The 24,011-nt window shown below is 44.4% G+C and overlaps 1 protein-coding gene across 2 annotated transcripts in view; it reads right to left on the reverse strand.

Moving 5' to 3' along the window:
* Positions 1-23,756, reverse strand: part of PDE3B (phosphodiesterase 3B) — a 288,726-nt gene extending 264,970 nt beyond the window's left edge. Inside the window, exon 1 of one of the 2 annotated variants that reach the window (XM_075065146.1) lies at positions 19,502-23,756. In XM_075065146.1, the coding sequence (XP_074921247.1) occupies positions 19,502-20,512 (1,011 nt within the window). In that variant the 5' untranslated portion in view covers positions 20,513-23,756. The remainder of the gene's footprint in view (positions 1-19,501) is intronic. The other variant, XM_075065145.1, reaches the window with a different exon arrangement.
* Between the last annotated feature and the right edge of the window lie 255 nt (positions 23,757-24,011).

Consider the following 24,011-nt stretch of genomic DNA (forward strand, 5'->3'; position numbering starts at 1 on the left):
ACCATTTCATTCATTCATGTTTAGCATGTTAAGAAAAGGAAGTCTCTTCTCTCCTATATCTAAGGTAGATCAATCATTGGATGTTAGAAAAAGCAGGTAGGTTTGAGTTTGTATGAAAGGATACAAAGTGGTCAGAAAAGCCAAAATTGTTGGGAAAAAAAACTGTTCAGTACCAGTTCTCAAAGTCACGTTACTATCCAACACAACAATGTAAATTCCCCCTGCATTTTTTAAAATTGCCCTGTAGGCCTCTTCCAGAGAAGGGAATCACAATTACACTCCAGATGCAGCCACTGTCCAGTATTGCTTTCCCAAGTAAAACTGATCTGAAAATAAGATTTGCCACATGGGGGGTCTGAAATGTGTAAATTCTAGTTGTTGACTCAGAAGCAACATGGGAGAGGGAAAACAGCAGGAAAGATTCAGGAGCATTACAAAGATATAGGGTAAAAAAAATATTCTTAACTTTCTGTCCCGGAGGAACTGAAATAACAGTTACAAAAATTCCCATAGCAACATTATAATACCAGTCCCAGATAAAATAAAAATCCACCAAGTTAGAACACAACTTTGTCTAAGGTTAACCAAAAGTCTTACTGACCTAGTGCAAAACTCTCAGGCTTCGAGGCTAAACTAAGTTTTAGGTCTTTATCTACATCAGGCTCCCACAATGACCATTTCTTCCAAAGCTGGAGCAGGCTTCTATTTAAGATACACTGCAAGCCAGAGTAAGGAATTTTTTTTTTTAAAGAATCTAAATTACTTAGAAGTTTCAGAACTTCTCTACATGGGAAACTTTTATTCCCGTGTATGAATGCCTTTTTTTGGTTTAGCACATGTTGCTTTAGAATGGGTTTAAGATAAGAGTGGGTTTTTCAGTTTATTCCAGAATAAGAATATCCATATAGGGAGTTATACCAGTTTAACTATACAAGTTTAACTATTACCGGTTATACATATAAAACTTTCCCATGCAGACGAGCCCTAAGTTCCACTGAAAGTCAATGAAACTTAGCAACCTATGTCACCTTAGATGCTATTGAAATTTTTACCCTAAGTCTTTTAGGGCTGGAGCAAATTTTTCAAGCTGGGTAGACCAGACTTCCAGACTAACTTTAGTCCCAGACTAACTAAATTTTCCAAACCTGGAGTAAGCCTCTATCCAACCCACTTCCCCTGGAGTGCCCCACTTCACCTTAATGGTGCTGGATATATATCCCAGTCGACCCAGCACCCCCTCAGTTCCTTCTTGCTGGCTACTCCGACAGAGGGGAAGGAGGGTGGGTTTGGAATGGATATGAGCAACACATCTCGAAGAAAAACAGTTACAAAGGTGAGTAACCATCTTTTCTTCTTTGACTGCTTGCTCATATCGATTCCAACTAGGTGACTCCCCAGTCTTACCTAGGCGGTGAGGTCGGAATGAGACATCACTGAGTGCACAACCGCTGAACCAAATGCGGCATCGGCTCTAGACTGCTGAACTAACGCATAGTAAGCAGCAAAGGTATGTACCAATGACCAAGTGGCAGCTCTACAGATCTACTGTATTGGAATCAGGAAAGTGGTCGGTGAGGCTTGAGCCCTCGTGGAGTGGGCGGTAAAGTCGGGACACTGGCCAAGTTGTAGCAAGCATGGATACAGGCCGTGATCCATGAGGAGGAGTGTTGCAAGGAGACCAGTAGGACTTTCATCTGATTGGTCACTGCAACGAAAAGTTGGGTCGTTTTCCTGAACGGCTTTGTATGCTCGATATAGAAGGCAAGAGCCCTACGAACGTCAAGGGAGTGCATATGTTGATCCTGCCACATAGCAAGCAGCTTCGGATAAGAGACCAGGAGGAAAATGTCCTGGTTCACATGAAAAAGCAAATACCACCTTGGGGAGAAAGGCAGGGTGGGGGCGAAGCAGCACCTTGTCTTTGTGGAAAACTGTATACGGCGGCTCCGACATGAGGGCTCTGATCTCACATATGCATCTTGCTGAAGTGATGGCTACAAGGAAGGCTGTCTTCCAAGATAGGTAGAGAAGTGAGCAGGTGGCCATCGGCTCGAATGGGTGCCCTGTGAGCTTGGAAAGGACCAGGTTAAGGTCCCACGCCGGAACTGGTTGTCACACTTGTGGGTAGAGGCAATCTAAACCCTTCAGAAATCTAACGACCATTGGCTTGGAGAAGACAGAGGAAGCATGATCTCCTGGATGGAAAGCCAAGATCTGCCAGGTGCACCCTGACAGATGATATCGCCAGGCCCTGCTGCTTTAGGGGTAGGAGGTAGTCTAGGATGAGAGGTATCGAAGCCTGCAAAGGGGGCGTGGCACACTGCTCACACCAAGAAGAATCACCTCCATTTAGCCAGGTATGTGGCCCGAGTGGAGGGTTCCCTGCTGCCTAACAGAACCTGCTGCACCGATTGTGAGCAGAGTAACTCTGACCGAGTTAGCCATGCTGTAAGGTGGAGCGATTGCAGGTCGGGACGATAGAGGCGCCCATGGTCTTGCAAGATCAGGGTCGGCCACAGTGGGAGCGCGATCCAAGGCTCTACCGATAACTCAAGGAGCATGGTATACCAGTGCTGCCTGGGCCATGCTGAGGCGACCAAAATCATACATGCCTTGTCCCTGCATAACTTGAGCAGGATTCTGTGGACTAGTGAGAATGGAGGGAAGGCATAGAACAGCTGGTCTTTCCACAGAAGTAGAAAAGTGTCCAGTAGGGAACCTGAAGAATGTCCCTGGAGAGAACAGAACAGTTGGCACTTCCAATTGCTGCACGAGGCGAATAGGTCAATTTGGGGAAACCCCCACTTCAGGAAAATAGAGTAGATGACATCTGGGCGAATCAACCACTCGTGAGGCTGGAAGGACTTGCTGAAGCGGTCTGCCAGTGTGTTCTGGACCCCCGGGAGAAACAACGGCACCAGATGTATTGAATGGACTATGCAGAACTCCCACCGGCGAATGGCCTCCTGGCATGGGGGGACAACCGGACTTCCCCTTGCTTGTTGATGTAGAACATAGCTGTGGTGTTGTTTGTGAGGACTGCCACACAACGGCTATGTAGGTGCCCGCAAAATGCCTGATACACTAGGAGTACTGCCATCAGCTCTCGTACACAAATGTGCAGAGTTAGTTCGGAAGTGGCCCAAAGGTCCTGTGTTTGGAGCTCCCTGAGGTGGGCACCCCATCCCAGAGATAATGCGTCTGTGACTAGGTACAAGGAAGGTTGCAGGGTGTGAAATGGTACCCCTTCGCACACCAACGTGCGGTCCAACCACCAGTGGAGGAAGGTCAAAACTGATTCTGGGACAGTTACCACTATGCCCAGGCTGTCTCGACCTGGTTGATATACTGTTAATAACCAGGCCTGAAGCAGGCAAAGCCGAAGTCTGGCATGCCTGGTTACATAAGTGCACGAAGCCATGTGCCCCAGAAGGCTGAGGCATGTCTTTACTGTGGAAGTCGGGAAGTTTTGAAGGCTACGGATGATGTTCACCATTGACTGAAAGTGTGCGTCTGGTAGGAGGGCTCGAGTGAGTCTGGAGTTTAAGACTGCTCCAATAAACTCTATTCTCTGGGTTGGTTCCAGAGTCAACTTTTCGTTGCTGGGCAGGAGGACAAGCTGGCGGAATGTGCTTAGGGTGAGTCGAACGTGGGATTGTGCTTGGTCCCTGATGTGGCCCCGAATGAGCCAGTCATCGAGACACGGAAACACTTGAATCCGTTGTCAACGAAGGTAGGCTGCCACGACAGCCATACACTTGGTGAACACCCTGGGAGCCGTGGACAGGCTGAAGGGAAGGACAGCAAATTGGTAGTGTTCATGATTGACCACAAAGCGAAGGAAGCATTTGTGCGCTGGGTAAATCACTATGTGGAAGTACGCGTCCTTCATGTTGAGGGCGGTGTACCAGTCTCCAAGATCCTGGGAAGGAATAATGGTCCCCAGTGAAACCATGCGGAACTTCAACTTTACCATGAATTTGTTGAGTCCGCACAGATCTAGGATGGGCCGAAGCCCACCTCTGAGCCTTGGGAATTAGGAAGTAGCAGAAGTAAAAACCCCTGCCCCTTAGCTCCCTTGGAACCTCCTCGATCGCCCCCATGGACAGGAGCGTTTGGACCTCCTGTATAAGGAGTTGCTCGTGAGAGGGGTCCCTGAAGAGGGATGGGGAGGGAGGATGGAAGGGAGGGGAAAAGGAAAACTGAAAAGAATATCCCTTTTCCACAGTGTGAAGAACCCATCAGTCTGAAGTTATACAGGACCACGCATGGTGGAAATGGGAGAGACAATCTCAAAATGGAGGGGAAGGATCCTGGATGGTGACTGGTATGCCGTCCTCAGGCGCACCTTCAAAAGTTTTGCCTGGGCCTCGTTGATGGTTTGGGAGGGCCTTGGTTCTGACCGGGTTGGTGGCTGGTGGATTTCTTTCCACCACCTCATCCATGTCTTCTATAAAAGTCCCGTCTTGGACCGGGGAGGATGTAGAACCATTGAAGCTGCGGCTTAAAGGGCTTCCGCTGGGTAACTGGGGTATGCATTCCCAGGGAGCGCATGATAGCCCTGGAATCTTTCAGGCTCTGTAGTCTAGAGTCAATTTTGTCTGAGAACAGGCGCTGCCCATCAAATGGCAGGTCCTGCAGGGTCTGTTGTAGCTCTGGCGGTAGGCTAGATACCTGCATAGCCATGTGATGCATCTCCTGGCTGCCCAATGCCAGGGTCTTAGCCACAGAGCCTGCCGCATCTAAGGAGGCCTGTAAGGAGGTTCTAGCCACCTTTTTGCCCTCTTCCACTAAAGCCCCAAACTCGTCCCTGGACTCCCACAGAATTAACTCCTTAAGTTTCACCATGGAGCTCCGCAAGTTATAGTCATAACGGCTCAGGAGTGCTTGTTCGTTTGCGACCCTGAGTGAAGACACCCCTGCTGACTAAATCTTGCGCCCAAACAAATCTAGATGCCTGGCGTCTTTTGATTTGGGCTCTGGAGCTTGTTGACCATGCCATTCCCTTTCATTCACTGAGGACACCACTAGTGAACACAGCTGATGGTGAGTACAAAGGTACTTGTACTCCTCGGAGGGGACAAACTATTTCCTCTCCTCTGGCCGTTGGTGGGATAGAGGCAGGGGTCTGCCAGATTGTCTTGGCATTGGTCTAGGTGGTACAGATGATGGGCAATGCTACTCGGGACGGGGCCTCCACTGAAAGGACGTCCACCACTGGGTCCTCCAATTCCACTACCTCCTCCGCTTGGAGGTCCATATTACATGCCACCCTACGTAAAAGGTCTTGGTGGGCACGAAGGTCTATCGGGAGAGGACCCGAGGTTGTTGTCCCCGCCACTGCCCCGTCTGGAGAGGATGAGGCTGATGCCACAGGGGCCAGGGGATCCTGTGGCAGATCATGTTGTGAGGGGTCCTGTTGCTCAGGATCCACTATACTGGGGTCTAGGGCCTGCGCTGGGGTGGGGTGTAGACGCTTCCATACCCCCCAGAGAAGGACAACCTATGGTGGCTTCTGGTACCCGCGATTCTGAATAGGCTGAGCGGGAGGCCCTTGATGGAACCCCTTGGGCTTGGTGGTAAGCCCACTAGGTCCAGAAGGACCACTGCAGGGTCCTGATTAGGGTCTTGGCCTTCATCTTGCCATTGACCCACATTACCCACACCCTGGCTTGGAGCGGGGTAGGCTGAGCGTGAGGCACCCTCAGACTGCGATGACCATGAGGCGGAGCGCAAGGGGCAAGGTGGTGCGGAGCGTGTCTGTGTCGACTCTCCAGGGCATGGTGCGGACCAGTACCGAGTCACTGGAGAGTGGTGCCGGCGAGGTGCTGGGGAGTGGTACCAGGATTGAGATCAGCATCGATGACTGAGACGGTACCAGGATCCAGAACTAGATTGTGACGACGACCGCCTGCAGGAGTGGTACCGGGATCAGCTCCGGGAAGGAAATCAGTGCTCTGATCGGTGACAGGAGCGACATTGGGAGTCTGAATGGTACCGCAGCCTGGAGCCATGCCGTGAGGCAGATCGGTGCTGTGAGTACGACCAGTGCCGTGAGAGGGAACTGCGTCGGGACTGCGAGCAGCATCAGGATCGGGGCCTGCTCTGGGATCAGGAGCGGAGCCATGTTTCCACGCTAGGAGATGATGGACGTATTAGGGTTGGCTTGCCCCTAAACTGTACCGCACGAGTCGGAGGCGGTGCCATAGGCTGCGGTGGTGCCGGCTCTGTGAAGGCAATGAGGTCTCTCACTACTGCAAATATCTCTGCCGTCGACCACTGTCCGGGCTGGGGGGCCAGTGTGCACCAGACTCAACGGCTCGTCCCTTGGTGCCAGAGTCAACTGTGCCGATATCGGTGCTTGTACCCTCGGTCGCAACTCTGAAGTTGCCAAAGGAGGCTCCAGCGCCAGTTACTGAGAGACAGTCACCTCCGGCTTGCGCTGTTTCTTCTGGTCTGGAGACAGGGAATGGTGCTGAGTCACTTGCACTGGACATGGTGCTGGAGAGGTCCGGTGCCACGGGCCTCTATCTGAGTCCATCCGCGGTCCAGTACCTGAAGCTGCCACCGGAGCACTGCGCACCGATGCGCTTAGTGCTGAAACCTGGAGTGTCGATGGGGGATCCGGGCTAAGGGCTGCCTCCATAAGAAGATGCTTGAGCCTAAAGTCGTGCTCCTTTTCGGTTCGAGACCTGAACTCCTTACAGATCCTACATTTGTCCGCCTGGTGAGACTCCCCGAGACACTGCAAACAAGAGTCATGAGGGTCTCCCATTGGAATAGGCTTTGAGCAGGCTGAACATGGTTTAAAACCCGAAGCCTTGGGCATGAGCCCGGGCGGCAGGCAGGGAGGAGTGGGAGGACCTCTTCCAACCCACTTAATCTAATTACAAACTTAACAACTATACTAACTATAACAATTAGAACAACGATCTAAAACCAGGAAGCAAAAGCTAGGGAGAGCGGAGGACAGCTATGGCGTGCTCCACAGTTCAAACGACTGTCACGAGCGGTAAGAAGGAACTGTGGCGGCACTGGGTCAGCTGGAGTATATTTCCAGCGCCATTAAGGCACCCCCTCCAGGAGGTTCCACAGCCGACCCACTGGGTATTGCTAGGGTAAAAATTCTCCAACAATCATGCACGCGGCACACACACATCTAATTGGAATCAATATGAGTAAGCACTCGAAGAACAGCACAATTTTAAGGAGTTACATTCAGTCTTCTCAGCCAAACAGAGGGAGGATCAGTACAATGCATGTTTTTTGGGAGAAAAGGATAAAAGGGAGTCTAAGGGCATGGTTAAATTGGGTTAGTTTGTTCACTCCAAATGCCCAGAATTAATTATATGAAGCTGAAGTGTGTCCCCACAGTTATGTTACACCAGTTTAACATTTTTCCCTTGTTAACCAGCTCTGCAAATCTCTGAATTAACTAACTACCCAGCATGTTGGGAAGATATCCCATGGTTCAAATATCCACTGTTCACCTCTATGCATTTTGGGATTTCTCCTAACAGCACACTGTAAGATGCCTACTGAAACCTACAGGAATTCTGGAACTTGGACTCCAAGTAAAACTCCTATAATTCCTCTCTGGCATCCATTAACTCATCTATATTTTTCAAACTGCTGTCAGGCAGCACGGAGGACACACTGCTGACTGCCACAATCATAACAGTCATTATTATGAGCAGAATAATGCACATGTATTGGCAGTTGTGGAGCCAGATGAGTTTGGACTGGCAGATTCAGACAGCTTTGGATACCACCCCAGTAAAGCTACAGATGGAGGCATTACGAAAGAATTAAATCAAGCAGTTACCTCCACAGGGCATTTATCTGGAGCTGCTTCAGTTGAAGGAGCACCACTTCCAGTCACAGTCAACTAGCAGCAACTGGTGGGATAAAGTAGTGATGCAGAACTAGGATGGCCAGCAGTGGCTGCAGAAGGTTACTTTCCTAGAGGCCTGTGCAGAACTCACTCTAAAGCTGCAATAGCAGACCACCAGCATATGACAGCATGGAGAAGCATGTGGCCCTTACTATCTGGAAGCGCAAAAGCTACTGGTCTGCAGTAACTTGTCTGGCATTGATTGATAGATCAACTATTTAGGCAGTGCTGCTGTGCCAGCTCATAAAGCTTGGTAGTACACAAGAGGTTATTGACAACTTTCCATGGGTAGGGTTCCTGAACTGTACAGAGGCTACTGATGGGATACACATGCCTATTTTTATCACACACACCCCACATGAGAGACTCAACAGGAAGGGGTATTTCCCCATGGTGCTACAAGGCCTGGTTGATCACCATAGAAGGTTCAACATACATTTATACGGTGTGATCTGGAAAAGTCCAGGAAGCTGGAATCTTTAGAAAGTCTGGCATGTTTTCTAGAATGAACAAGGAAATTGTTGCTCCTCATTACGAACATTAATAGAGTTATGATTCCTCCTGTCATTTTACCCTCTGCTTCCCTGGTTTATGAAGCCTTTTACAGGACACTAGGATAGGAGAAAGGAACTATTTCACTATATTTTGAGTAGCTGCAGAATGACAGTGGCATAAGCATTTGTAAGAAGGAAGGGAAGATGGGGGTGCCTTATGACAAGGCCAGATGCTTATCATTGTGTGCCTTGCGTTATAATTGCTCGGAATATGTTCCATATCTATGACAGCACAGGCGAGAGCCTCACAGGTGGATGGGAGGAGGAGATGGAGAGACTTTCTGAATACCATAGACAGCTGGAGAGGTTGCTTCCGAAAAATGCTACAAATGGTCAGAGAAACAGGGTTAGAGATATATTGTGCTCCCCCTTTTAAGGACAGGATATAGTTGTGATCAACAACCAAGAAAATATCCAAAGAAATGACTGATGGGTCATTGACACGGGGTGTGGGAAGGGGCATGTTAGGTAACTGATGGAGGAAGCAATTCCTCAATGAAGTTTTTCATCGGAGTTGTACAAAAAAAAAAAGTGTATTGAGTTAAATAACATACATAATAAATAATGCTACTTGAATGAAAAAAGTTCATTAATAGCACAGTGCAAACTTAAGATCACTGAAGCGTGGCATGCGCAAACAGTGGAGTATTCACAAATGCCTGTAGGTCAGGAACTCAAAACTGTTCTTCTACACCTCCCCATTGGTTGATTGCTAGTTCTTTCCACACCAATTTGGTTGACTGAATAGAAGGTTCCAATATGGAGTGTTTCTCAATAGTTTGCAGGCCCAGGCTACGCATGTGCTGCACTTGACATTTGTAAGAAAATATGTTCCAGCATAGCCATTTTCCTATGCGTTGTGCATATCCTGTCTCTTTCCAGGACTGTGCATCCTTCCGAGACTTCTGATGCTTTCCCGGAGCAATCTATCCCTCCACCTTTCTGCCTTTATGGCCCTCTCTCTCTGGGGCCACGTATGCAGTTACTACTTCCCTGAACATCTCAAAGACACAGACGGTCCCTTCCAGTCCTATGTTCCTACTGCTACTGTCATCTTTTTTCTGTTTCCTTCAGAGGTTTGTCAGCCTTTCAATGGGAGATTCAGCCTCTATAAACCCAGCTCATTGCATTGCACAAGGTAAGGATTAATTACTGTGAATTAAGACACAAAATAAATCATTGTAAAAAATGTGTGTGGATTCAAGGCTCTTTAATGTGAACAAACCAAGTTAACCCAATGCAACATTTCCTCTAGACAAACTAAGATGACCAGTAAATGAGGAAGGGAATAAAAGAAAAAACATATAGTGCAATAGTGATGGAATGCAAATTCAAGGGAAAGAGAGACAAATTCAAACTTCATAGCTTCATTTCAGCAGAGATAGGAGACTACATTTGTAGTTTTCAGCTACCATTACAATATTTTATTCATGGCAACTGAAAGACACCCTGAAATAAAACTCACTCTAAAAATCTTTCCATCAACACCATTTTAAAAAGAGTGCAAGAGAAACATTCACACAAACACTCCAAACACAAAAATTAAACCCAAGACACTGATATTTTGAAATACAGGAGGATCAAAACCACCTAACAAATTTCATCATATTGTTATAGTATAATAGCATCAAAAATGTAACTTTGTTCACTAGCAATATATATTTAACAGAAATGCAAAAATGAAGTGTATGAATCTCATCAGGTGTATCTTGTGCAGTTACTGATACTCTGAGACTATGTTTTGCTCTAAGGTATCATGGCTTTAAATGAGCAAAAACAACCCTTTACACGTTCCAAAATTAAATGAACAAAATTTAAATAGAAATTATTAATCTATACAGAATTGTAACAGCTGAACTAGAAATACACTCTCTCTTTTTAAAAACCAGGACAACAACATTGCATAAAACTATAGGTACCTCCTTAAAAGAGTGACAGAAAACATGCTGTATCCCAGGGGTGGGCAAGCTATGGCCCATGTGCCAAAGGTGGCACACAAGCTGATTTTCAGTGGCACTCACATTGCCTGGGCCCTGGCCACCGGTCCAGGGAGGCTCTGAATTTTAATTTAATTTTAAATGAAGCTTCTTAAACATTTTAAAAACCTTATTTACTTTACATACAACAACAGTTTAGTTCTATATTATAGACTTATAGAAAGAGACCTTCTAAAAATGTTAAAATGTATTACTGGCACGTGAAACCTTAAATTAGAGTGAATAAATGAAAACTCGGTACACTGCTTCTGAAAGGTTGCCAACCCCTGCTCTATCTAGACTGGCAAAACTCAACTTGCACTCCAACGTGGGGTAAGGAATGATGACGGGGCTGAGTACATTTTGCACTTGGAGTAGTAGATTTTGATGACAACTTTGTAAGGCTGAACTTATCAATGAAAATGTAAACTGTTTTGCTTGAGTTTGGACTTCAATTTGTGTTTTTTCTTATAATGAAAGGCCTGTGTAAACAGTTATACTATTGCAGCCTATAAGCAATCACAAGGGAATTAAACTTACAACAAATATGAGCGTTTTTACATTGAAGTTCATACCTAAATGGTTTGCCAGTTCCCCTTTTAAAGAAAAATATGAAAAATGTGCAATAAGTTTAAGATATTTACCTCTTTTATGGAATTCAGATTTTCTGTGTCCCCTTTACCAAATATTAGATCATCAGCATTGATGGTCACTATACAGACTGCGATTTTAGTACTGACCATTTGAATCAGCAATCTGTACTGAAGACAAAGTCCACACAGGCTTTTTTCCTTTTTCTGAAGTGGTATTAACATAAAGGAACTAGAATAAAAAATGTTATCCCCTTTTGTAGATGGGGAATTCATGAAAATTAAGCTTTCCTATTTTTGGATGCAACCTCTGCTCAGAAATGAGGAAAGTAGGTGCAGATTATAAAGACAAGACCAATTCATGTGTTCTCTCTTGAAGGACTGTTTAAAGGATTCATTTGTAAGTATTGTATCTACTATTTATTTTATTTTCATGTGTATAGAATCATTTGTCTAAGTTTACAGCTGTTCTGTATCTCCCCTGCCAGGCAGGTCACTTGAACAGCTCCTGTCCCAGCGTCTCCCTCACCCCGATCCTGGCCCTCCTTCCCTCTCCATCTCTCATCCTGATCACCATTTTTATTCCTTTCATGCCACCATTCCTACCCTCCCGCCCATTCCCCTGCTTCCCCCTGTCCATCTTCCCTGTCTCTTGCTGTCTCTGATTTCAATCTCTAGTGCTCTCTCTCACTTCCCGTCCTCACAATCACCACACACCTTTGATGACTTCAACTTCCATGTTGATGACCCATCCAACCCCTTTGTTGAACTTTTCCTTGCCCTAACCTCTTTGTTCAACCTATAGCCTGGTTCAACTGTCCCACTCACCAGAAGGGCTGTTCATTTGACTTGGTCTTCACCAAGCATTGCATTCTATCAGATCTCTCTTCTGCTGAGTTCCCCCCTCTGACCCTCACCTGCTCTTTCAGCATCACCCCACAACCACACATAACCCAGACTCTCTCATCTGACCTTTCAGCAACCTTCCCAATCCCCTAATGTTGACTTCTCATCTACCTCTCAGACATCTCCTTCCTTTCTTCCATTGATATGGTGGTTGATTCTTTGTGTTTCACTCTCCTGCATCCTTGATTCTTTTGCCGCTCTCCCCCAGCCCTCCCCCTAGCCCCGCTAACATCCACTACTTCCACTCATGTGGTGGACTATCTCTGGCAGAAATTCCGTGACCAGGATAACTTCCTCCATTCTTTCTTCTTTCAGGTCTGCCATATTCTTAGCTAAACAACACCACTTTTCCAACTAAACTGAATCCTATACAATCACAGCCACTTTGTCATCACCTTTGATTCACTCTTTAAATTCTTCCCACCTCCTCTTCTCTCTCCACACAGGATCTTGATTTCTTCCCCCCCCCCCAAAAAGTGATAAAATATGACAAACTATCCCACCCCTCAGCTTTCCTTCCTTCCTTTTTCCTCCTAAAACTCTCACCTTCTCCCATGACAAAGACACAGATGTTTGTCTGATCTCCTCCTCTAACCCTTCTCTAACTCCATTGACCCCATCCTATCTTCTGATCTGCTTTACTCTTTTTCTTAACCTCTCATTCTCCTTTGGCTTTTTCTCTTCACAATACGAGCAAACTTTAGTCTCTCCAATGTTAAAAAGCACCATCCTTGACCCTACTTGCCTCTCCAATTACAGACTCATCTCCTTTCATCTGTAAACTTATTGGTTGTGCTGTTTATAATCGCTGTCTGAGGTTCCTCTCCTCCAATTCCATCCTAAAGACTCTCCAATCCAGCTTCTGCCCCTTGTACGCCACTGAAACCCCTCTCACCCAAGTTTCTAATGGTCTCTCTTTTCCTGGCCAAAGCTCAGAACCAGTCTTCCATCCTCATCCGCCTTGACATGCTGGCCACCTTTGACCATTCTCTTCTTCTTGAAATCTCCTTCTCCCTTGGCTTCCATTACTCTGTCCTCTCCTGGTTCTGTTCCTACCTCTAATTGCTCATGCAGCAACATGTCCTTCCAAGGATCTTCCTCATTCCCCTTCCAACCTTCTGGGTGGGTTCCACAGAGCTCTGTCCTTGGTCCCCCTCTCTACTCCTTATCTCTGGATAATCTCTATGCTGATGAACAGATCTACCCTCTCTATTCCAGACCTGTCTCCTTCTATCTAAACTAAAGTCTCACTCTGTTTCTCTGATATCTCATGGATGTCTAGCCATTGGCTCAAGCTCAACATGGCTAAAACAGAGTTCTTAATCTTTCCCCTAATTCCTTTTTCAATCACTGTGGACAACACTGCCATCCTCGCTGTCAGTCAGGTCCATAATATAGGCATAATTTTTGACTGAGACCCTTCTCTAGGTCCTCCTATCCAGGCTATATCTAAATCTTCCCAATTCTTTCTGCTTAACATCTCTCTGATATGCTCTTTCTTATCCATCCACACAGCTAAAACTCCTATCCAAATACGCATCATAGTTACTGCAACATTCTTCGTTTGGCCTTGAGAAATGCAATCTTGCCCTACTCATATCTATTCGGAGCACTGTTGCAAAGATCATTTTCCTAGTCCATTGCTTTGACCAGGTCAGCCCATTTTTTTGATACCTCCACTGGCTCCTCCTTCACTTTTGCATCAAACATAAGCTACTTGTATTCACTTTCAAGGCCCTTCACAGTCAATCCCCATCCTACCTATCATCTGTCATTCATTATCAAGCCATCAGTGCTTACTTCTGAGTGAACTACGATTACAGCTTCCACAGCCCATTCATTAAATTTTCAAACAAGCACTTTTGTGCTTTCTCCCATGCTGCCTCACACATTTGGGAAATGCTCCCTGTAAACAACAACAAACTACCTCATTACTCACCTTCAAATCACTCCTTAAAATTCTCTTCTGCCATAAAGTCTACAAAAAAAATTGACGATGGTTAGGCTGCTGGTGTGCTGAGTGCCTTTCATACTGACCAATAGTGTCTTGTGGGGTTTCTTGTACTCTCGTTGCTCTTTCTATATCCATCTGTTGGCTCTTGTCTTATATGTATATTGCGAGCCCTTTGGGGATAGAGACCATCTTTTTGTTCTGTGTTTGTACAGTGCACCTAGCACAATGGGGTCCTGGTCCATGACTAGAGTTTCTAAGCACTGCAATAATACAAATTAATAATATTAATATAAGCACACCTATAAGAATAAGACAGGAGCCCACCTCAAGAAGCTTACAGTTTAAACCAGATATTGAAAGCAAAGGATAATAAGTGGGTGGAGGTACTATATAATGGAGGATTACAGTAGTGATTAGCATAAAATATTCATTGTTATATACAAGTCTCTCACATGTTCTTTTCCCTTTAATATATTAATGTTCATATGTGTGAGGGTGGGGCTGAGGTTAAGACTGGAATATTAAACAAGAAATAGTGTGATCAGAGGACGATTTTAAAAAAAGACAGCAAGCTCACATGGCACCAGAGGGTTTATGAGGTAGCATGGGAAGAGGAGAAAAGTTATTTTGAGAGCATGACAGGCAAGCAGAGTTTAGAGAAATGGGTACTAATGTGGGGGTAGGTGGTAGAGGTCATACATCTCTGGGCCTCAAAGTTGAGAAAGTATATAAATGTAAGGAAGAGGACTGAAAATAAATGTTATATTATGAATACACATTACATTATTTGACCAAGCAACAACGCCAGCAAAGAGTAGATAGGCTTCATCTTATTACTTTGCTTTATTGTATATCTGTTTAAATATTATTATCTTTAACTGTTCTGGTATGAAGTCAAATTTGTTATATTAAGATTAAGTGGATAAAATGAGAAATAATGCAATTTGTCTCTAAGCAAAGGGAAATACGTGAACACTTCCCTTGCTGGTTGGAGTAGACAGTGTGTGCACATTTGTACCTAACTGCTAATCTCATATTTTAAAATGTAAAATGAAGCTAGTAAATATTGTTTTTATGTACAAAAGAAAACAATAATTTAATACAGAGCTTCTGTTAATGACAGTATCACAAATATTTTTGTATAATTACACCTGTTCTCTCAGTCATTGCAACCATTTTAAGAGAGGGATAATTTTAAAAAGCCAGCCTCTAAAATTTGCACTAAATAGTTAAATGACATTTATTATTTATTATTATATGTATTACTGTACTGTTATGGGCTCTAATTGATTTCAGTGTTCTACTTTTTTTTAAAATGCACTGTAAAAATATATAGTAACAGATATCCCCTACTCCAAAGAGCTTACAATCTAAACAAGCAAGTAGGAAAATATGAACTTTTTTATGTCTGTTTTACAAACAGGAAACAGAGCTATAGAGACTAAGGCCACAGTGCAACAAGGTGTTCAAGTACATAGGTAACGTAAAATTAATGGAATTACTCATCTATTTAAACTTGTATTGCGACCTATATGACTTGTTCAAGGTCAAACAAACAAACAAACAAAAATCTATGGAATTGAACCCAGATTTCCAGGGCAGGGTTTTAACCACATGACTATCCTTCATCTAAGCAGAATAGGGTGAAATGAAAATAATTGCTTCTGTGAAACATGCTAAGCTTCCTGCACATCTGAACAAGTCAAATAGCCAGGAAAAATTAGCTCCATTTTTTTTAGAGCATTCACTATTTCAGTCACACCTGACCCAGATATTAAAAAAAAAAAAAAAAAAAAAAAAAATCAGGAAAAAAAATTCCTTTCCTGCAAGACACAATATCTTTTACACAGTAGATCTCGTTAACTCAATGAGCCCAATCACATCCTATACATATATCTTGGATGGTAAATGTATTTCTTCCTAATACATAGGTTAAAGACAAGTACTTTTCAGAACAATAAGCCAAATAAACATATTTGATATTTACAAAATCTGTAGTACTGTCCAGGACTATAGAGGGTCCCAACTCTGAATTTCTCATGTTTCAACAGATCCCAACTGGAGCTGGAATATATTATACTATACTCAGGCAACCAGTCCCTTTGAAGTCCATGGGAGTGGTCCTGCGATTGTTTGCAGGATCAGGCCCTTAAAACCTAATCCTGCTCCCCGTAATGACAAGATAAAACTCCCTTTGCCTTCAGTGGGAATAGAACTGGACTACCCGATTAACATCTTTAGGGTAGGAATTGTTTTGATTACTTGTTCTGTAAATATTTATTTTAACACCAAACAATAATAAATAATGAATGTAACATTGGGTTCAAGACGAACACAGAAATAGTTACATGAATTTGTTTACTATAAGTACAGGATTTTTAAAACATTTATTTTATTTCAATGAAAAGTAGAAAAACACTAATATGTTCAGTGCTTGAAGTGTCTGAAAAAATTGTGCTTATTTGAAATTTAGACAAAATTAAATCATATTGCATAACCCTTTTGCTGTTTTGTATTCATTTTTATTCACATTAATAACCTGTTTAAGTTTTATTTGAGGTTTCTAAAAATAAACCATTACAGTATAACCTATTTTAAATAAGGAAAACAAGTACATGAGTTGTCAGTTTTCAAGAACTATGTTGTTAGCAATGTTTGCAGGAGATGCAGGAGGCAAAATGCTGTAGAATATGATATCTCAAGACAGCATGGATATTCATTGTCAAATGGCAAAAGCATATGTAATTTTTAAGCATATTTCAAAGTTTAGTTCCCATACAAACAAAACAGAGCCTGATCCTGCAGACATTTACTACATGGGTTACTCAAGTTAGGAAGCATTTACAGAATCAGGTTCATGGGGCCTGTTCCTGCTCCCACTGAAGTCAAAGACTGCTCAAATTGATCTCTGTTGGAGCAGACAGAATACATACACAAGAAGCTGTTTCTCCTCCCCTTCCCCCCCCCCCCCCCCCCGGCCAATATGCACACAGACCTCTTTCCTAGTATTAGCTTTCGCCTACTACTGAAAAAACAGAATATGAACCCAATACAATTATTTTCTCACAGGATTTTACTAACTAACCAGAACACAGGTTGTCAAACATAACTATTCACAATTTTTTCCAGACTCGGTCAACTCTGCAGCTGTATTTTCCTCGCACTCTACAATTTCAGTATACTATATTAATATTCTTACAAAATATCACCATAGTAACTTAGCCCTCTCAGATTACTAAAACACATTCATACCATTATGGGTTTATACTGCATTCTTTGTATTCCTCTGAACTTTTTAAACAGTACTCATTAAGCTATATGTAAATTAACTACTTGAAAATGTTAATATTGCAAAAAATGCATATTACAGATCTTTATTAAACATTTTAACATGTAACCACAATTCTTTAAGGTAACATATTTGGGAGAGAATTAAGGTATTACATTTTGATTCCATGTGTTCTCTGTTTCAATAATTGCACTGTAGTAGAATAGCAAAAAACATTCAAATAAACATACAGTGTTTATTAAATTTTCAGATAAAGTCTCAAGGTATTGATTTTTTTTAAGTGGATACATCTGACATTTTATTAGCTCTGCAATGACCATCTTCTCTGAGTCAGATGCAAAATAAGGGGATTTAACTGCTTTGTCTTTACACCAGCACTGATAAAATACTGTACAGAAGGAAATGTATCCCTAGATCAAAGTACCTCAAAATTTGTGAAAAAATCTGTTAATACTATTTAAATTTTCCTTAAGAGATATTTATTGTAAAGCATAGTCTTCTGTTTAAAAATGTAGGAAACTAGAAGTGTACAACTTTTATGGACATGGAAAACATCAAAACCTAGATTCTACAAGCAAACACCCATGATTTCAGCATTTGTTGAACATTCAGTGTATTTTGCTAAGGTTGGCATTTATCATATTTTTCCAAACACTAAACACCTATAGTTTGGCTTGAAGTTTACAGAAACTTTTAGAAAGTCAGCTAAATACCTAAGGAAGTATTTGATTAAATTAAAGCTAATATCCTTTACCATCCATAAAAAGGTTTTAAAAAAAGAACAAGTACAATTTGTATTTTTCCTATACTGCAGATATTCCTGACACAGAAGCTACTCACCTGAAGTAAAGTACTATATTTACTATGTAACTAGAATAAAAGAGGGAAGGGCAAGTAAACTTCTAATTACCATACCATATTCCCTAGACATTTGAAAGGCATGATACAGTGTTTAAATGCTTGTTCACATGATGAATCTTACCAACCTACAAGCTTAAAACTGGCTACATAAAACTATTTCTGAAACCCTTTAACTTTTAAATGACTCTGTAATACTGATAAAGAACCTCAGAATTTGAACGTATTTCTAAACCGACTAATGCTGTATTCCTCTGCAATGTAAATGCCCAAGTCAAGGATTTCTCTCAGCTTGGCTCATCTTTCCCTGCTTGGCTTCAAACTCACCGAATAAATTACAGTAGGGGAGGGAGCTCTGGGAAACTATAACACCAGATGCATTAGGAAATACACACGAGAGCAAAACTAGACAAACTTCGTTTATTTAGAACCTCCGAATCTCAGCTGCAGCAATAGACGGGACTTTCTGTAACAATGGCCTCTTGGCTTACAAGCCAGGCTTCGTTTATATGTTTATTTAAACACACACACATCTGTATTCTCCATTCTGTGACTGGAAGATTTTCCACTTCAAGTAGCCCTGGGCCAATTCCATCAGCAGCACAACTCAGTGTTCCTAGAGTTCACGTGCAGTTTCCAAGATACAAACAGACTAAACCCCCACAAGGAGTTTGCACTACACGCTTTGCACTGCAAAGGGTTTTGCCCAAAGAATCGAGCAAGACTTGCCTTATAAAACCTGAATGTTTCATGCTTCCTTCCAGACTTGACTCAACAGTTCTCTAACTGTAAGACTGTTCCTAAACCAAATCAATCTAAACGCGATATTGCCTTATTTGGAAAGAAACTACATTAACTTTGTAGAAAAACAGACATTCGTGATGTATACATCTGTGCCAGCCAGTTTAAAGTAACGTCTTCAAAAGCCTGGTTTTCCCCCGATACTTGCAGTCACCTGGTCAAAAAGGTGGGAAGAAACTAAGTGCTATGCAACTAGAAAGTTTCATCCTCCAGTGTAGTCTCTGGGAAGCCGAGGGGGTGGAAACATCACAATCGAAATAATAATAAAGCGGTATGTGATACCTAAGAGCGCTATGCTTAAAAAAAAAAAAGTTACTTTTTATAGAGGTAAGGTCTGCCAACCGATGCACAACGTCCAACGTCCCTGTATCCTGCAAGGAACACATCACAGCGTCTATTGACAAATTAAATCTTAAGGGATGCGCAGAAAAATGATCTCGCACAAGCGCAGAGATGAACTAATACGCGCCTAACGTCTTATCTTTCCATTTATTATTTTAGGGGCATCTTGACACGTCCCCCTGCAAACACATACCAGTATATGCGCGGGAGCGCGCGCATGTACACACGTTAGACTGTGACACTTGCACTGGCTCCTCGGAAAGTTTTGAAGTTTGGTTTCCTCTGCTCCGAGGCCCCGGCAGCGCTTCCCCCTTCCTCCCCGTTTCGGGGGACCTACCTGTTCTCTGGAAATACAAGGCAACGAGGGTCTCCTGGACATTTTGCAGCTGCCGTAGTAGCTGGTTGGCGTTTCCCCTAAGGACACACAGCTAGACCTCCTCCTGGGTCTGATCACAGGCACTTTCTCCTCCACGCTGGGAAGCCGCGAGTGGTGATGTTGGTGCTGCGCTCCCCGGCTCTGAGCGGAGAAGATGCGGCGCTGCCAACCCAACAATGCCAGGAGGCAGCCGGCCATGCCGACCGAGCCGGCCAGCAGCGGTCTGAGGCTTGGGGGCAGCGAACTGAGGCTGGTGAGTGAGACCAGCCAGACCAAGCTGGAGAAGACCAAGACCAGGAGGCTTCGGCGCAGTTTCAGGGTGCTCTGCAGCAGGGTCAGCACCGCCACCGAGCCCAGCACGGTCAGCAGCCGGCCTGCCACCATCTGCAGCTCGGCGGGGCCCTGCGGCGAGTCTCGGTGCCCTTCGGCGGGTAACAACCACTGCAGCGCCACGAAGTCCCCCGAGTAACAACAGAGGGGCAGAGCCAGCAGCCACCAGAGGCTGGTGCCGCCGCCGCCGCCACCGCCGGGCTCGTCGCGCTTGCCCCGGGCCAGGTAACAGGTGAGGAAGAAGAAGGCACAGGCGATGCTGAAGAGGGGACTGAGGCAGTGGGACAGTCCCAGCAGGGTGCGCAGCGCCGAAGGGCCCCGCCAGCCGCTCTCGCCCTGCTGGCCCCAGGGGCTGCTCCGGCCGTAGGAGAGCAGGAGCCAGAGGACAAAGGCGGCCAGGGCGCCCAGGCTGAGCAGAGCCGGAGGGGAGGCGGCGGGGAGCAACAGCAGGGAGAGGAAGCCCCTGGGGGGGTCCTGCCTCAGAGGGGTCACGCAGCTCTTCACATAGCCGTTCCGCATGCTCTCCGGGCCGCTCCCGGGGCGGGCCAGGGGGGCAGCCACCCCGCCGCCGTCCTGCGGGGGTTGCTGGGGGAGTTTGCTAGGTCCATGCTGGGAGGCGGCGGCTTCTCTCTCTTCCCTCATGGTGGTGTGGGGAGAGCGTGGGTCTAGTCAGCTCCGTCTCCTCCTGCTCGGCGCTGCCTCCCTCATCTCCGCCGGGGACAGGCTCTCGGGTCAGCCGCGGGCTCCTCTCCCCGACCGAGCGGCGGAGTCCGGAGCATGGTGGGTAACGAAGGGGAAAGCGAGAGAAGGTAAAAAGTCTCTGCGCGAGGCGGCTCAGAGGTGAGGACTCGCTGTCGCCTCCACGCGCCCACCGGCTGCAACGGCGGCGGCTGGCAGGACCCCGGAGGGGGAGGGGGAGAACGGGACGGAGCCCTCCCTGCTCCCTCCTGCAGCTGCACACGGCGTGCGCGGAAGCGGCGGCGGCACGCGCCTAAAGAGCGGTTGGGCTCTAACGGCCGCCGCACAGTAGCGGTGGTTGGCCTGCCTGGCCGAGGAAACGGGAGCGCGCGCGCCGCCAGCCCTCGTTCGGGTCGCTCCAGGGCCGGGGTGTGCTCAAGAGCGCGAATCCCCGGGGGTGGGTTACAGCGCCCGCCGGGCAGCGTCTGGCATGCCACCCCTAGCTAGAGTAGTTCCGCGGACTCCCTGGCTCAGTTACTCCAGACTCTTACACAGGCTGGCGGCCCGAGGTGTGTGCGCGGCTCACAGCTCTTACTCGGACTGGGCCCCCTGCCTGCAGGGGCTGGTCCCATGATCCGGGATCCCCTCTCACAGAGCACAGAAAGCAGCATTTTCACCTGCGAACGGGGCTGTGAGAAGTTCTGCACACCCATGTAAAAATCTAGACTGGCATATTTAGGCAGCCATTCTTAAAAACGACAAGGAGTCCGGTGGCACCTTAAAGACTAACAGCTGTATTTGGCCATAAGCTTTCGTGGATAAAAAAAACTCGTTCTTTTTGTGGATACGGACAAACAGGGCTACCCTCTACTTCACTCTTAAAAACGGTGGCCACACAGCGTTTGGAGTGAACTGGACAGATGACTCAATTTTTTCTCTTCTTGCCTTTGAACACTGCCTTCTCTCTCTTCTATTTTTCTTTTTACTTGCTTGCCTCGCTTCCAGCACAAATTGGAGGTGTTTATAATCTTTCAGCTGCCTGAAGCTGTAAATAGGGACACTGGGGGCAAAAAACTAGGGACGTTCAAATAGATTTGTGGAGAGATAGTGGCTAAGTGGTACGTATTTGCTTTAAAATGTACTGGCACTGGGAAATAGTAGGCATGCATATAAAGAGAATTAGAGGCTTTTCATTGCTATAAAAATAAATGAGGAGTAGGTTTGGTTTATAGTAGTTTCTCTTGGTTCTTTCAGTTTTTGGCATAATGTTTACACATATGTATAGGAGAGATTAAATTGTTAGGCCAGGCTTGAAGAGCCACAAAACAAAATTTGCTTAATTTTCTTTTTTAAAAATTTATATGAAGCTTCCCCATCACTACTGGGAGTACCTAAAAGCCATAAACAATATACATACTTCAAGCAGCTAAGGATTCTTCTCTTTTCCACTTAATCCTCTACACCTCTCTCAGTTGACTGCCTGGTGGCAATTGTAGTCTCTGATCTCCTTTCCAGTTCTTTTGATGAGATGGCCATAAAATCTCTCCAGAACCTCAAATAATTTAGCTGTGGTAATGTTTTATAATTAAATACTGTAACAGTAAGGACCTGATCCTGCACCTCATTTGAGTAAGTCTTGAAGACCTCATCTTCCAAGCATTTACACATGTGCTTAGCTTTATACTTATTTAACTCCCATTGGTTGTACTATGGCCCTGATCCTATAATATGGGCTTTGCACAAACACAAATATCTGACCAGGTGCAACAGCTAGCAGAATCAGGGCCTTGGTGACACTGAAAGAAAAAAGGATTTTTTACAAATAAACACAGTTATGACTCAACTGAGTCTTTAACGGTATTTTCTTAATTTGGGGAAATTCTCATTTTTTACTTAAATATGTATTCAGCAAAGTGTGCAGTCAGAAGAGTTCATAGTATAGGTCTATGGATTACATGCCTTTTTAAAATGTTGATGATGTAGTGAAGTCATAGATGTGCACCTAGGATTGAAAGTTACATAAGATATCTTGCAAATTAAATTCTTGGAAAGAACAGATTTAGGGCCCAATACCAAAAGTCTTACTTATATGACTAGTCCTTCTGAAGTGAATGGAATTAATTGCTTTTAGGGCAAGATTTTAAGCATTTACCAACTAAAAGGTACGGACAGGCATCTACTGGGATTTTCAAAAGCTCAATGGTAGATACCTAAATACTTTTAAAATTTTGTCCTTTAGGCCTTGTCTACACACTAACGTTTTTCCAGTTTAACTAAGTTCATTAAACCCAGTGCAGTTTGTGTGTAGATAAGGCCTTAGGCCCCACTCCTGCAAATACTTATGTATGCAGGGCCACCCAGAGGATTCAGGGGGCCTGGGGCAAAGCAATTTCGGGGGCCCCTTCCATAAAAAAAAGTTGCAATACTATAGAATACTATATTCTCGTGGGGGCCCCTGTGGGACCTGGGGCAAATTGCCCCACTTGCCCTTCCCCTCACCCCCCGGGCAGCCCTGTACGTATGTGTTGTACACATGAAGTAATGTTTTCAGAATAAGGGCCTATGACTCAATAATGTGCACAATAGTCATCTAGCAGGTTTACTGAAGGGATTAAAGTGTTCTACAACAGCATTCAATGTAACCAAAATGAAAGTTTCAAATTTGGAAAGTACAGCAGAGGCAAGTAACTAATATTTACCATTTTAATCAGAAATTAAAACATATTTGTAATTCGGTACTGTTTGTTAAGATCTTATTTTTAGAATAACTGGAATTCACAAGAAATTGGGAAGAAGCAACTCTTTGCTTTCCAGAAAGCAAATCCAATTGATGGAGTCTTTAGTGTTCTTGTACCATAGCTTTCTTGTGGAAAGCTCAAAGTTTCCTTGAAAGAAGGATTTAAATCCTGTGTTAGTATACATGTTATCAGTATCATTCTTCAGAGTCCATATTGGAAATCATGTTTTAAAAATAAGGGGAAAAATACTTTCCCCAACACATATCTAGTCAATGTTATATTTTTGCATTTAGCTTTACCCACATGAGTAGTCCTATTAACATCAGTAAGACTTCATGAGTAAAGTTAAGCATCGCATAAATGTTGGGATGACCGAGGGCTAATATTATAAAGTGAACTTTATTCTTACTATACAAGTATCCTTCAATATTAGGTTCTGTTTAATTCAGCTTTAAGTATACACTCATGGAAGTGCACTCTTACTGAAATAAAATGTTAGATGGTATAATCAATATAAAATATTTATTTTACTTGCACGTTTGTCTGCATGGGCTTGTTTTGTAACTATTACATACCCATCTGAATGAATTTGAACAGGTAATTTATAATTACCTCATAAATAAGATGTCCTAACCCCAAAGCTACAGAATCATTCTAACACTTTCACTTGCTCAATTCATAGTTAATGATTCCATTACTTAACTGAAGTGGAACAACTTCAATAG

This window comes from Chelonoidis abingdonii, chromosome 4 (assembly GCF_003597395.2).
Source record: "Chelonoidis abingdonii isolate Lonesome George chromosome 4, CheloAbing_2.0, whole genome shotgun sequence".
Lineage (NCBI taxonomy): Eukaryota > Metazoa > Chordata > Testudines > Testudinidae > Chelonoidis > Chelonoidis abingdonii.